This window comes from Chelonoidis abingdonii, chromosome 4, assembly GCF_003597395.2.
Source record: "Chelonoidis abingdonii isolate Lonesome George chromosome 4, CheloAbing_2.0, whole genome shotgun sequence".
Lineage (NCBI taxonomy): Eukaryota > Metazoa > Chordata > Testudines > Testudinidae > Chelonoidis > Chelonoidis abingdonii.
The window spans coordinates 69,516,157-69,529,037 of NC_133772.1; the positions used below are offsets into that span (position 1 = coordinate 69,516,157).

Genomic DNA, 12,881 nt, shown 5'->3' on the forward strand with positions numbered 1-12,881 from the left:
TTTAAATGCATAGTGTAGACCAGGCCTTAGACTGAAGCATGTCCCTTTGGAATATGCCCTTCAGTAAATCGATAAGAATCAGCTGTGCACCAAATGTAGGCAAATGCAGCCATGGTGCAAATAAATGAAATAAATAATACTGATGCAAAAGCAAACTCATGTCCAAATGGTTGTACATTATCAAAAGAAATAACAATGCTCAAACCTTCTGTTGTTTTTATTAAAGGATTCAGGTTCGTACAACACACAACAAATAGTTTATTGATATAATCTAAATTAATAAAATAGTTGAACAGCTCTTTAGATTTATATTTGTACAGAAATGATCTGTGGAGCATCTCACCTTCAAACAGTGCTGCTTGAAAACAGGTATTCATGAGAATTTATTGAAATAATTGTTTGGGGCTAGATGTTGCACTTTTCATTCTCAGGGGAGAGGGAGAGATTTCCATGCAAAAGAACCTTTTACTCTCCTGCACAAAGCTTAAGGCTTTGGAGACTCTGACTGACCCTTCATCGCCAGTGTCCTTCTTTATATCTATATTGGAAACTATTGTCTAAACAGAGTAACTAGAAAAGATGGAAAGAAAAATCAATTGCACAATCCTAGTCTGCGAGTGTCAAAGTCATAATGTCTCTTTACACAACAAATCATTACTGCATTTCCAGTTATGAGAATCCATTATCACAATGTATTTGTTCCCCAACTCTCGCCTACATGGCTGATAATGTCAGTTATTGTCAATACGCCTTTGCTAATAGAAGTCAGTCTATTTGCTATTGCTTGTAGTTTAGATTCCATGTAGCACTGTCTGAAAAGGGCCTACACTGTGGTCTTTTCCCCCCAGTTTAGACAAAGCACATAGTTTGAGTGATTATTTCCTCATTGCAGCTATGCATTTGTGCCACCCATAAGATACCTCTTGATGACTATGTGGCATGTCTTGGCTATATCATCCCGTTTATCTTAGTCCACTCATAGATGTCCTGCTCACATACTATGTCTGAATTGATGAGGAGGTATCTGTCGCCGACACAAAAATGTTTCTGGCAAGCAGCACATTTGAAGCATTCCAGGTGGTATACTTTGTCCTTCACTCGCATAGTCATCTCATAGGCCCGGATTCGCTTGTCACAGGAAGCACAAAGGCCATCTTGGCCAAAGAGTCTAAAACAACAACAACAAAGAGTTATGCAAAGTTTCCTTGGAGAAAAGGGAGGTTGGGGGAAATAGAGAGAGAACTGAAACAAAAGAAGTGCACAATATTGGCTTTTTGTCACATGCATTGTAAGATACATAGAAGTTTAAACATTTGCTTGATGAAATCCAACAAGCAGGGACATTCAAAACTTTCCAGCATGAGTGGCATCCAGCTGTGGTGATCTGCCAAGAACCCAAGGGTGTCACCTATTTTTTAAATGAATATACCTGTTTGTTGTGATCAAAGTAAGGGCCTAATTCTGCAATGAGCAACTTCAATGAGATTTGAACCTCTTTAGATCAGACCATGAATTCAAACCTCCCTAATACTTTCTTTCCACTCTTAATACTTGTTTTCACTTGTATCAATCAATAGAAATTACCTGCTGATTGATCAATCTTGTCATTGCTCAGTTTTGTCACCATTATGCTGCAGGCTATGTTTTAGGATTCTGCAGGGTATTTGGGATTCCTTTAAACTCAAATATCAGAGGGGGAGCCGTGTTAGTCTGTATCCACAAAAACGAGGAGTGCAGTGGCCCCTTAAAGACTAACAGATTTATTTGGGCATACGCTTCCGTGGGTTTTTTACCCACAAAAGCTTATGCCCAAATAAATCTGTTAGTCTTTAAGGGGCCATCGGACTCCTCATTTTTTAAAAACTCAAAAGTTTCTCTACTCATAAAACCACTCCTGCTAAGTTTCAGGAACTGGACTCTACGACCCTCTAGAAATCCATTTTAGTCCAAAGGATTTTATGATTTGCATTGCTCTTTAAGCCATATTAAGAAACCCTACTGAGACAATAATTATTGGGTTGTCTATTGAAAGAACCCTCTAATGCATGCACAATATGTTTATCCCTCTCACAAATGCACTACTTTCAGCTAGAACACTATGATCTATTCAGCTATTTGTCATAATGTAATGTCATCTTCTACTGTAGGCCACAGCTTGCAGAGTTAAAAAACCCTATAATTAATACATAAACAGAAATGTATTATTTTTAATAAGAAAGGGAGAAATTCAGAAATATTATTTGTCTGAAATATTTGCTTGTGTGTTTAAGTTCTCTGATTTGCCACATTAATTTTAGAACTAATGAGTCCATTTCCCGTATTTTTACTGTGTTTATCACAGGCTGTGCCTGCTTCAAGTAACCTACTAGGTTTGAAAGACAAAAAACCTATTAGACTCCGACCTCTGATGGAAAAAGAAATAATTTCTCTTGTCCACCAGGAGATGTCGCTGTTCTCTTTTGCCTAATGAAAGTGATACTGATAAGGTTGAGAAATGCTTCATTTCTGAAAATATGCAGTCTCATTGTACAGAAAACACATTAATTTTGTTTCCATAGCCTGTTATTCTTCCATTAAAAAGTTCATAAATATTTGGCAAGTGCACATGGGACTGGATCAATGTTAGAATGTTTCATATAATGGAGATGTACAGTTTAAGCCACTATTGGGGTCCAACCTCCAGTCTCTAGCAAAACTCCCATTGGAAAAGCTATGAGATAAAATTACTAGGAACTCTACTCTTTCCACCTCCCAATTACCTACACTCTTAAAGTGAGTTTTGTGTAAGGAATATCAGGTTCAATATAAAACCAGACCGTAAAAAGCTTGGTGGGAGAGAGAAAAGTGGAGTTCCTACTTATTCCATTCCCCCACCTCCTAGAGCACAAAGGATATATTATAACAAATGATGTAGAAGATGCAATACACTTTAATTGTAATCAAGAACACATAGGTTCTTTGTGATCAAGTTATTGGGAAATAATATATTAATCTTTATTCATCTGATTTGTCAAAATTTATAAGGACAAAGATGGGCAAGGATCCACTAATGCAAAAACGGTAACAGGTGCTCTTATAAGATCAGATTCAGCAAGACACTAAAGCAAATCTTTAAGTCCATTCTATTCAGGACAATGCTTAACTTTATGCACATGCTTAAATTACATTGATTTCAAGTTCTCCTGAACTGGGCCATAATTATTATAATAAATGTAAACAGCACAGTGCCTTTCAGCCTGAAGAGTCCTAGAGAACTTTAAAAACTGATACTCAAGTCACAGTTATTGCACAGCAAAACACCCCTCTTCCCCCACATAAAGAGTAGCAAAGCAAAACGTCTCTTTTCCATGTGGTATTATTATACTGTGGAAGAGGAAATTTGGCTAGGCACCAGGATACCTTATTCTTACAATAGTGGCAGAAGATCTTTCATATGCGCTCAACCTTTAGGCTAGTGGTCTCAAAGGGGGGTGCATGCACCCAAGGGGGTCCGCAAGAGGATCCCTCGGGGTGCGCGGCAGGAGGAGCACCGCTGGAGCAGTGCAGCTTTTTTTTTCCCTTTGGCAGTTCAGCCGGGAGTCCAAGCAGCTTTTTTTTTTTTGTTTTCTTCCCCTCCCTCAGCAGTTCCGCCGGGAGTCCGAGCAGCTTTCCCCCCCCCTCCCCCCAGCAGTTCGGCCGGGAGTCTGAGCGGCCTTTCCCGCCCTGTCACCCGCACCCCACCCTCGGCAGTTCAGCCGGGAGTCTGAAGCGCTTTTTTTGTTGTTGTTTCTTCAACAGTTCGGCCGGGAGCCGGGGGGTGCGTGCTCAAAGATTTTTTTTACTGATGGGGTGTGCGATCGAAAAAGTTTGGAGACCACTGCTTTAGGCCTCAGTTACTATAAACATTGCATCAGAAAGGCAACACCTGCAGAAGTACAACTCCTCTAAAACTATGCTGGGGCATTGACTCAGAGGGAAGAGTAACACTTTCTTGACTCTTCAGCACGTACTCGAGGCGTCCTCACACAAGTGCTAACACAACTCAGCTTTGCTTAGCTTCCCACATCAGGAAGCACCACTTAGCAAAAGGTGGTGCAACCACTGTGACTACCCTCAGCATTTATATTTTAGGAATAAATTATTCAGTATAATCTCTTCATGGATTCTTGCACTGCACATCATTAGGGATTCTAGCTTCATTATAAATATCTAAATAACCCTGAAATTACAGAAGAAAGCAAGTTAGGACAGGCTATTATAGGGTAGGAAGGCTCTGTACCTGAGATAGTCCCTCCTGCAGAGTTTCCTGCCCAGTTTATAGTACAATCGTCTCCCCACCTCTCCAAGCCTGCATCCACACAGGTCACAGCTGAGGCAGTCCTCGTGCCAATACTGATCGATGGCTTTCAGGAAATAACGGTCCCCAATGTTCTGCTGGCAACCTCCACATGTCAGCAGTGAAGGGGGGATTTGGAGCACTTCATCCACTGGCTCCCTGAGAGAATGAAACAATTGTTGGAGAAGGGAAAGCCCTTTAAACTCAACCAAACAAGAAAAAAATCAAATCAGTTGCCTAATTAGAACAGGAATTATGGCCAGATTATTCTCCCATTGAAGTCAATGGCAGCCCACTTCACCTCCTTGTTATCAGTAGGAGCAGGAGCAGGCTTTTTTCATTTGTTTTAAAAACAGAACAGCCTAATATTTAGTAAATCACCAAAGGTGGCAAAAACACTGTTAATTCTTTGTTTCTTCTTGTGCAAAGACTAAGTTGCAAACATGACAATCTGTACCTCCTCTAGCTGTTCATTGCAGTAAACACATTTAACACATTGTAACTGAATTGTCTGTATATATATACCACTGCCCTCTACTGAAGAGAATAAAAATGTCCAGCTATGAGTCATAGTCACCACACTGCTATAAAATAAACAAGATTGTCCTTTAACACAGGAGGTAAGAGACAGTGATTTTTGAGGAAGATAGTCGGGATTCACTGTCTCAGTGAAGTTCTGTTGTGCTTCTGCATATGCTGATGACAACCTAGAGACAACCATTAAGTCCTGGGATTTTTTATCATCATTTTGCTATTTTAAAGTAGTTTCCTTTTATCCACAGCAAAATGTAGCAATGCCTTCCCTACTATGAAAGAGACAGCTTACATGGTGTTTTTCAATAAGATTAGTATGTTTATCAGTAAGCATTTAAAAGGGACACCCATCAAACCGTATAAACCCCAAAATCTATCTATAGATTGCTGAAGATTGTAAACCAATTTTGCACTCTTAAAAAAAATACACACTCATTCTGTGGGCTTGAACCTGCAGTGCTCATTCTGCAGAGCTGTTGCAATCAATGGGAATTCTGCCTTAAAAAGGGCTGCAGAATTAGAAGATGTACACTAAGAGTCCTCCAGGATTGTTGCATGGAATGAAACTTTCCTTTGAGGAAGGTACATTTGAAGGCTAAGCCTGAAGATGGCATCTGTTTGAATAGCATTAAAAGTGAATAAATACAACAGGCAAGACTCTGTCCCCATGGAAGTTTTGCTCTTGACTTCAGTGGTGCCAGAATTTCACCCAACCTTACTACAATACCTTTTTCCTCCTGGTTAATGCAACCATGAGTCTGACTCTGATCTCACTTCACTGGTTTTACACCAGTATAACTGCACTGACTTCAAGGAGTTACTCTTAATTTATATATGTGTGCATGAGAGGAGACTCAGGTCCAAAAACTGTTTTGTGGTAGTACCTTAACGGGTTTTTTTTGAAGCAAATATTCATCCACAGTATTTTGTTCCTATACCAGTATGACACCTCATAATTTTTAAACAAGAACAAGAAGGAATGGATCTACTAATACAGGGGATGAAGCCATAATTTTCTGCAAATACACTTTAAGAAAGTCTCACCATTGCCTGTTTGCACCACTTTGCAAGTTCTGCCAGAAATACTACTGGCAAAAAATTAAGAGAATCGCCTACGGGCTTAATCCTGCAAGGTGCTGAGTACCCTGGCTTTGATCCAGCAAAGCATGTAGGGCCTTATCCAATACTCATTGAAGTCAGTGGAAATATGAGTCCACAGGATTAGACCCTTAAGCATATGCTTAACTTTAAGCATGTGACCAGTCATTGAATTCAACTACTCTGATGTACATGCTTAAGTGCATTCCTGAATCAGAGACAGAGCCCTCAACACCTGGCAGAATCTAGCCCAATATTCTTAAGTACCTTTTTCAGTTATTGATATCACAATCTGTGGACAATTTGCTTTTATTACATACCGCAACAGCAACTGGACTGGTGAGGACAGAATGTAACTACACTGCCAGAAAGAAATCTGGCTGTTTAGCATTTCCAACAGGCCAGAAACTAACATTTTTCTACTGCCTTCACTTACTGGAAAAAAACAGTTTCCTAGTCAAAAATGACTTTCTTCAGTGTCTGAAAAATGTATAGTGCTCCAGAACTTCCATCTTAAAGACTGCAGTCCTTACTTAGGCAAAACTCTCTCTGACTTCAGAATTCAGTCATAAGATAGCATCCGCTCTTACGCACTTCCATTTTCACAGTTTATATAGCTGTGTCCTAACATTCTTATGACTTGCAGTCCACACCTGCCAGCCCAGTATTGCCAGTAAAGTCAATAGGAGTTTCTACAGGCAAAGGATTAGACCCTAGAATTTCAAAGCATATAGAGGCAATTCCTTACAATTGCGTCGTAAGTCAGAATGTCGTAACTCAGAACTGCAATCTACTCTATGCGGGACTGAGCGTCGTAAACTTGAAACCTATAGTCATAAGTCAAATCAGGGTATCAATGTAGAACCACGGTAAGCACAGTTCATTGTAACTCGAACATCATAAAGTCGATGACTGCCTGTACCTCTGTGCCTGTGCTTTTCATGAAGTGCTACTCATAGCACCATCCAATCACACAGATAGATAGATAGATAGATAGAGGAATGCATGATATTTCTGTGAGGCTGGCTTGAAAACATCAATGCACTAAACAACACAGATAAGCCAAATAATATAAACAGGGTATTATAGCCACAGAACAAAAGCACTGTGATCATCTGCAGTAAATCCTATAGGTCCACAAGAATATTTTAGGGATATGAGGAGATAAGGAAGCAGCTTTTCCACAATAAATGCATCCCTTCTTTTGGGAGTTCAGATGTACACATACATGCACCAATATCAGGAACCATGAGTTAGTTATTTCAAAGCCCAAGTCAGGTACCACAGTCTTACACTTTGGCGGATGATCTCTTGAGCTGCTTTCCAGCCCTGCTGGAACCTATGATTCTATGTTTATTTTTAATAGAATTTCTGTTTCATTCATTAGCTTTTCTATGTGCTTGGATTTCATACCCAGCAGTTATTCACTAGAACATAAAGAAAGTAAATAAATAAATAAATATTGCTACTACTTTGTAGTTGAAACCTTAAAAAAAGTACCTAGAAGGTTAAATTACAATTCCTTAAAAATCAATGGGAAATGAGAAAAATGGTAACAAATGCAAAATGTCTGATATGACATATTAACTGCTTTGGACCATGTGTGAGTTATGTTTTACAAGTATTAGATTAGGGCTTTGGAAGACAACATTCTTAATGACTTACAGGAAATGAAGCCCAAATTAATTAAGTTTATAGGGGGAAATAATATTTTAAGTTTCACATCGAAAACCAAGACTTTACAAGTGTTTTTTCTCTCTGTAATATCATGGTGACGCCAAGACACAGACAAGTGCAATGCACCCAATGCTGCTCTTGAGATGTACAGCCCTGCAATTCAGTGGAATGACACCACACATTGTGGAGCTGAATTAACACTTCTCTTGCAACTAAGTGCCTGCATGTGCTTGGTGTCCGAATGGATGGCTCCAGGAAATCTCCTGAAAGAGCCAGATCATAATGCTACAATCAGTTACTGAATTTATGTAACCTCTTCCACAAAGGTGGCACATGAGAACAAATGTCTCCTCCCGTGCTCTCTGTGTATCAATTATTTATATATTCGTGGTCCATGTACAGAACCCCTCCCTCCCTCACACCACCATTATAATCTTTTGAAAGTTTCAAACTGACTTGTAGTATGAAAATGTGGAAGTTGTACACCATCAGATAACAGCTCTGACCTTTCAGACTAGTCAGCTACTTCGGCAGATTAAACATGGAGCAGAGACTGAAAACAAGTTAAGTTCTGGAAAGTATTATGCACCCAGTATCTCTGAATTACTCTCATCAGCATCACTGAATCTCAAGAAGTGGGGAGGGAGGAATGTACTGATCTTAAAGGTTGTTAGATTTTTTCAAACAGGAAGTTTGTACTGGCTGGTATTTCACAAAACCTGAGAAATCTGATGAATTTATAATTTGGTTTCAACTCAAAATGGGGAACTGGATGCTCTGGGTTGGTGCTGCCATCCACATGATTAGCACACTGATATCCACAGAGGTTGTCTAGTCCAGCATCAGCTCAATGAAATCTACCAAACCTCCCCATTACATGCACCAAATGACACACTACCAAATCTACCCAAGCTGTAATATATTACAATGGCAGCAAGGTTTGGGGGGCGGGGGGGAAATACTTGGGACTTTGATGCATGCAGGGATATTATTTTGAAGGTAAAAGCAGCCCTAGTATATTTCTGAACCACCTTCTACCATAAAGAGATCTCCAAAGCATCTCCCTAGAACTGGTGCTTACACAAAATAAATAATAATAATTAACAACAACAATAATAAAGGACTATTGAAGCTCATAAAGTCCTTTTCAAGCCCATTTGTTGGAGAAGCTCAATATCCATCAAAAGGCAGAAGGGGTTAGGAAAGAAAAAAGGCCACTTACTCGGAAGGATCGAGGCTTTTCCTCTCGATGGCTGATGACATTGGCAGGGCTTGTTCCTTTGTAGTGTGTCTCTGGTAGGATCTGCCCCCTCTGCCCCTACAAAGGCTGTCTGCTCCTGATGCCTTTTCACCAGCTGAGTTTCCCCTCCACCCCCCAATGACATTCACAGGATTTCCTCCTGCAACACCAAAGAGAGAAAGAAATATGGGCTGCTGCTGCTGGGTTATGTCTCCACAAGGCTGACCCTTAGGATCTAACCTCCCATCCTTGCAATGCTCCTCCTGTTTGCTGCGTGGCTGGGCAGCCCCAGCAGCTGCTGCTGCTGTTCAGATGACTGATGGAAACAGACTGTCTCAGATGTCACTGCTGCTTACCCTGGAGTCCCCTTTGCTTTGCTTATGCTTTCTGCCTGGACAGCTCTGTACATGCTCTAGACTGAGATAGGTGCATATGCCCCAGATGCAGAGATCAGCATCATCCTTATTATTATTTAGCTCAGCCCCGAGTCTCTGGTTTCATTTCCTTTTTCCTGATCACGATTCAAATACAATAGAAGGAAATCACACTTAAAGAGACAGCTGCCCATTTCTTAACTGGACTCCGGGGGATTTAGCAACACAAACAGCAGCATCACGACTGAGCTGGCTTCTTAAAGGGCCAGTAGCACCCTCGCCACAGAGTCCGTACTGGGGAGCTGAGTTTGCATCTTTACAACCCTGTGCAATTTAAGATTACGATTCAGTTTTGCAGCGAGCGAACAAACAGATATGCAGCCTGAAAACGATCTTCTGGGCGTGTATTAAGTACCCAGTACTATTTTTACTGGCATCTTTAACCACATATTACCAAAAACACGCTAGGGTAATTGTATCGCTCGCTGTGTGTGTGTGTTCAGTGCTTTTAGGTCCAAAAATAGAAAGCATTATGTAAGAACTAAATATTACTATTATTATCTACCTAGCTATGAGCCAACTAAGCTATGTCTCTGCCTCTTTTCTTCTACGGTTTGATAGTCATCAGGTATCAGCACAATTGATCCTCACCTAGTTCATGCTGGGTAGTATAGCAAATTTCTACCTTATTGCTGTTTGCTGCTAATTAGCTAGAAAAGCTCTGGAGTGGGAGGTTATTGATCTGTACTTAATCACATAAACACTAGAGATGGGAACCTATGTGACCATTTCAGCTATCTCCCCACTCCTTGGCAGTCTTCACCCCTTACTCTCCCTCAAGGCAGGATAGTTCTCTGCAGTGCATCCTGGAGCAGAGTGATTTACACCAGATAAATTAAACCTACTACTGCAATTACAGCATTTTGCCTTCCTCTGAAGCATTAGGTACTGGCCACTGCTGGAGGCAGGGCCCTGGATTAGATGGACCATCTGCTCCAGTAATTGCGATGTAAAAGATCAGAAATATATTCTGAGTGAAGAATGAGAGAAATAGTTCACTTATATATTGCTTTCCATTCAGGAATATATTTGGTCTATTTTCATTACCCCAGTCTCCTTTTATTAACCCCTTGATCCAGTTCTTTGGTCACTGGGGCAATAACAGCAGAGAAACATTAAGGGTCTGATCCAAAATCCAGTGAAGTTAGCTGAAAGACACCTATGGACTTCAAGGGGGGTTGGATCAGGCCGTAACAAATCTCTGAAGTCATCTTTGATCATTAGGAAACATCCATCCATTTTATTTAAATATACTGTGTCCAATATACTTTAAAATTTCAGTATGATAGTCACATTCATAATCCAACATTTTTTACTAAAGGAAAAAGCACTTAGTCTTCATCAGCAGGATGGACTGATGATGTAAATATTTCATGTCAGACATATTAACTATGATGAGGAGCAAAAAGTAAACCTTCCAGAAAGAGAGAATAATTAAACTGCTGGGGCCTTTATTAAGATGGCTTGAAGGATTAGCAACCAAATTTTAAGGGGGACCAAGAATAAATGTAAGCACTTCAAACATGAGAGCATTTTTTTAAATTAAAGTTTAAAAAAGCAAAGGACCAAAAGTTCAATCCTACCAGGAATGGAGCACTGCTATGAGGCCACTGACTGGCCTCCAGTCAGATCACCTGCATCTTGCATTTGATTCTCTATGTCCAGCAGAAGGTCATATAACTTTGTAGCTTAAATTTTTTTAATAAAGCATGGATTGGTTGTGAAAATAACCTTATCACTGCATGAGTGAAGTAAAATGTTCTAGATGGGATTGCTCTCAAAGACAGTCAATATTCAAAGTTCTAGCTCCAAAAGACTGTTTTTTTTCTTTTCTTTTTTTTAAATAAAATTTATTTATTTCATTATTTAAAACCCCCAAAACAGTGCACATATCTACAGGAAAAGCCTATTAGACACAGTCCTGCCAAAGAGAAAATCACTCAGTGCAAACCTAACAATGGGTAGACATCTTTTGAAAGAAACATTTAGGATTCAATCCTGCCAGGAATGGAGCACTGCGATGAGGCTACTGACCTCAGTCGACCACCTCAGGCCAGGCCTGAAGCTGGCTTCCAAGTAGAGAAGGTTCATTGAAATAAATTAGATACCACATGTGATTAAGGGTTTCGCAAGGCAAGAGCATTCAGCATCCTGCAGGATCAAACCCTTAACCAATAAGAACCTCTCCCATCTGGAAATGGCTGAACAAGGTTCAAAGCATTTGGCTAAGAAGCTGAAGCAGGCTGTATATGCATTTCAGGCACAGGGTTTGACTCAGGCTTTCAGATCCTGGGCAATATGCCTAAAGAAGGTGATATGCTCAGTTGCTTAAGTAGACAGTCTGTGAAAGTGCTGATGGCGCTACATGATTCTTACAGATACCACGTATCTGCAAGTCTGAAGAAAAGCATGATGACCACCAGAAGAAGAAGCTCTCTCAATCTCCCTATTCTCCATGGAGATAAGATGCCAGCAGGAGGTAGGGCGGAGAGAAGTGGATACAGAGGAAAAAGCAGATCACTTTGCTGGTCTGTAAGATAACAAATGTTCGTTTCACTGTGCTTAGTGAAAGAGTGCTGCTTGAACTCAAACTAGTTAAACAAACAGTAATCAGGAAATACTGCATGAGGATTAAAGTTGTCATGGTACCTTAAATAGACTGCACTACAAAGACACAAGGTAACATTAGGCTCCGTATGACAGGTGCAATTTCCAAAACCAAAAGAAGGTCACTTTGCAGACAGCACAGTGGCTGAAGACAAACTGTCAGGAAGAAGTAGCCTGCACTGATGGGCATGCACCAGACTGCAGGATTTGTCTGAGTGGAATTTCCATAAATAGTGCTTAATTTGTGCCAGGGCTTGCCAGGGCTGAGCCCGGCACCTCTAGGCTTGGCAGTTCATAGCCCTGGCACCTCTGGGCTTGCCACATCAGTTATGAAAGTAAAAATATTGCTTAAGTCCCGGCACCTCTTTCATTACAAATTAAGCACTGCCCATAAGCGTCTGAAATAAATGCCTTTCCCTAAACTTTCAGTGGCTGGATTCAACACCAAGTCCCAAAGGATTAACAGACTGAAAGCTGAGTAAGGAAGTGCTCACCATCCTAATTAAGAACTGGTTTTCTAGTAGCTCTATTAAGGTGAGGAAAATGCACATAGCAAAGTAATGGATTTCATGAGACAACTCAATTTTTCCTTACCAGGTTTGTAGACGATAGATACTGATTCTGATGAGAAGGACAATATTCTAGTGGGCAGAGCAAGAGGCTGGGAATCAGGACAGTCTTCCCACACACACACCCCCACACACTATCTGGGCAAGTCTTTAACTAATCGTGCCTCAGTTTCCCCATCTGTAAAATGCTTCTCTCCCTCAATGGAGTGTGGAGCTTAATTAATTCATTTTATCTCCTTATGAGGAATGCTACAAAAGTATAGAGTGCTATTAATTGCTAGAAACTGCAGTGCCTATGTTTCCTGCAACAAGACAAGTATTATTTGTACTGTGATCTTTTCTTGTCATTGTACCTTTCTCCAGAATGCCATGTTTTCCAGTGGTGTTTAACACAGCTTTTCATAATC

The 12,881-nt window shown here is 40.4% G+C and overlaps 1 protein-coding gene across 2 annotated transcripts; it reads right to left on the minus strand.

Annotated features, from left to right (window-relative positions):
- Positions 1–202: 202 nt before the first annotated feature.
- On the minus strand, positions 203–9,490 carry LMO2 (LIM domain only 2). Of its 2 annotated transcripts, none has more exons than XM_032770675.2 (4): positions 9,221–9,490; positions 8,847–9,024; positions 4,259–4,474; positions 203–1,168 (listed from the first exon to the last, which is right to left on the minus strand). In XM_032770675.2, the coding sequence occupies exons 2-4, from the start codon at positions 8,885–8,887 to the stop codon at positions 949–951; spliced, it is 477 nt and encodes a 158-aa protein (XP_032626566.1). In that variant the 5' UTR covers positions 8,888–9,024; positions 9,221–9,490; the 3' UTR covers positions 203–948. The 2 variants fall into 2 exon arrangements, with proteins under 2 accessions (XP_032626566.1, XP_032626565.1); XM_032770674.2 differs by having other exon boundaries at positions 9,105–9,490.
- Between the last annotated feature and the right edge of the window lie 3,391 nt (positions 9,491–12,881).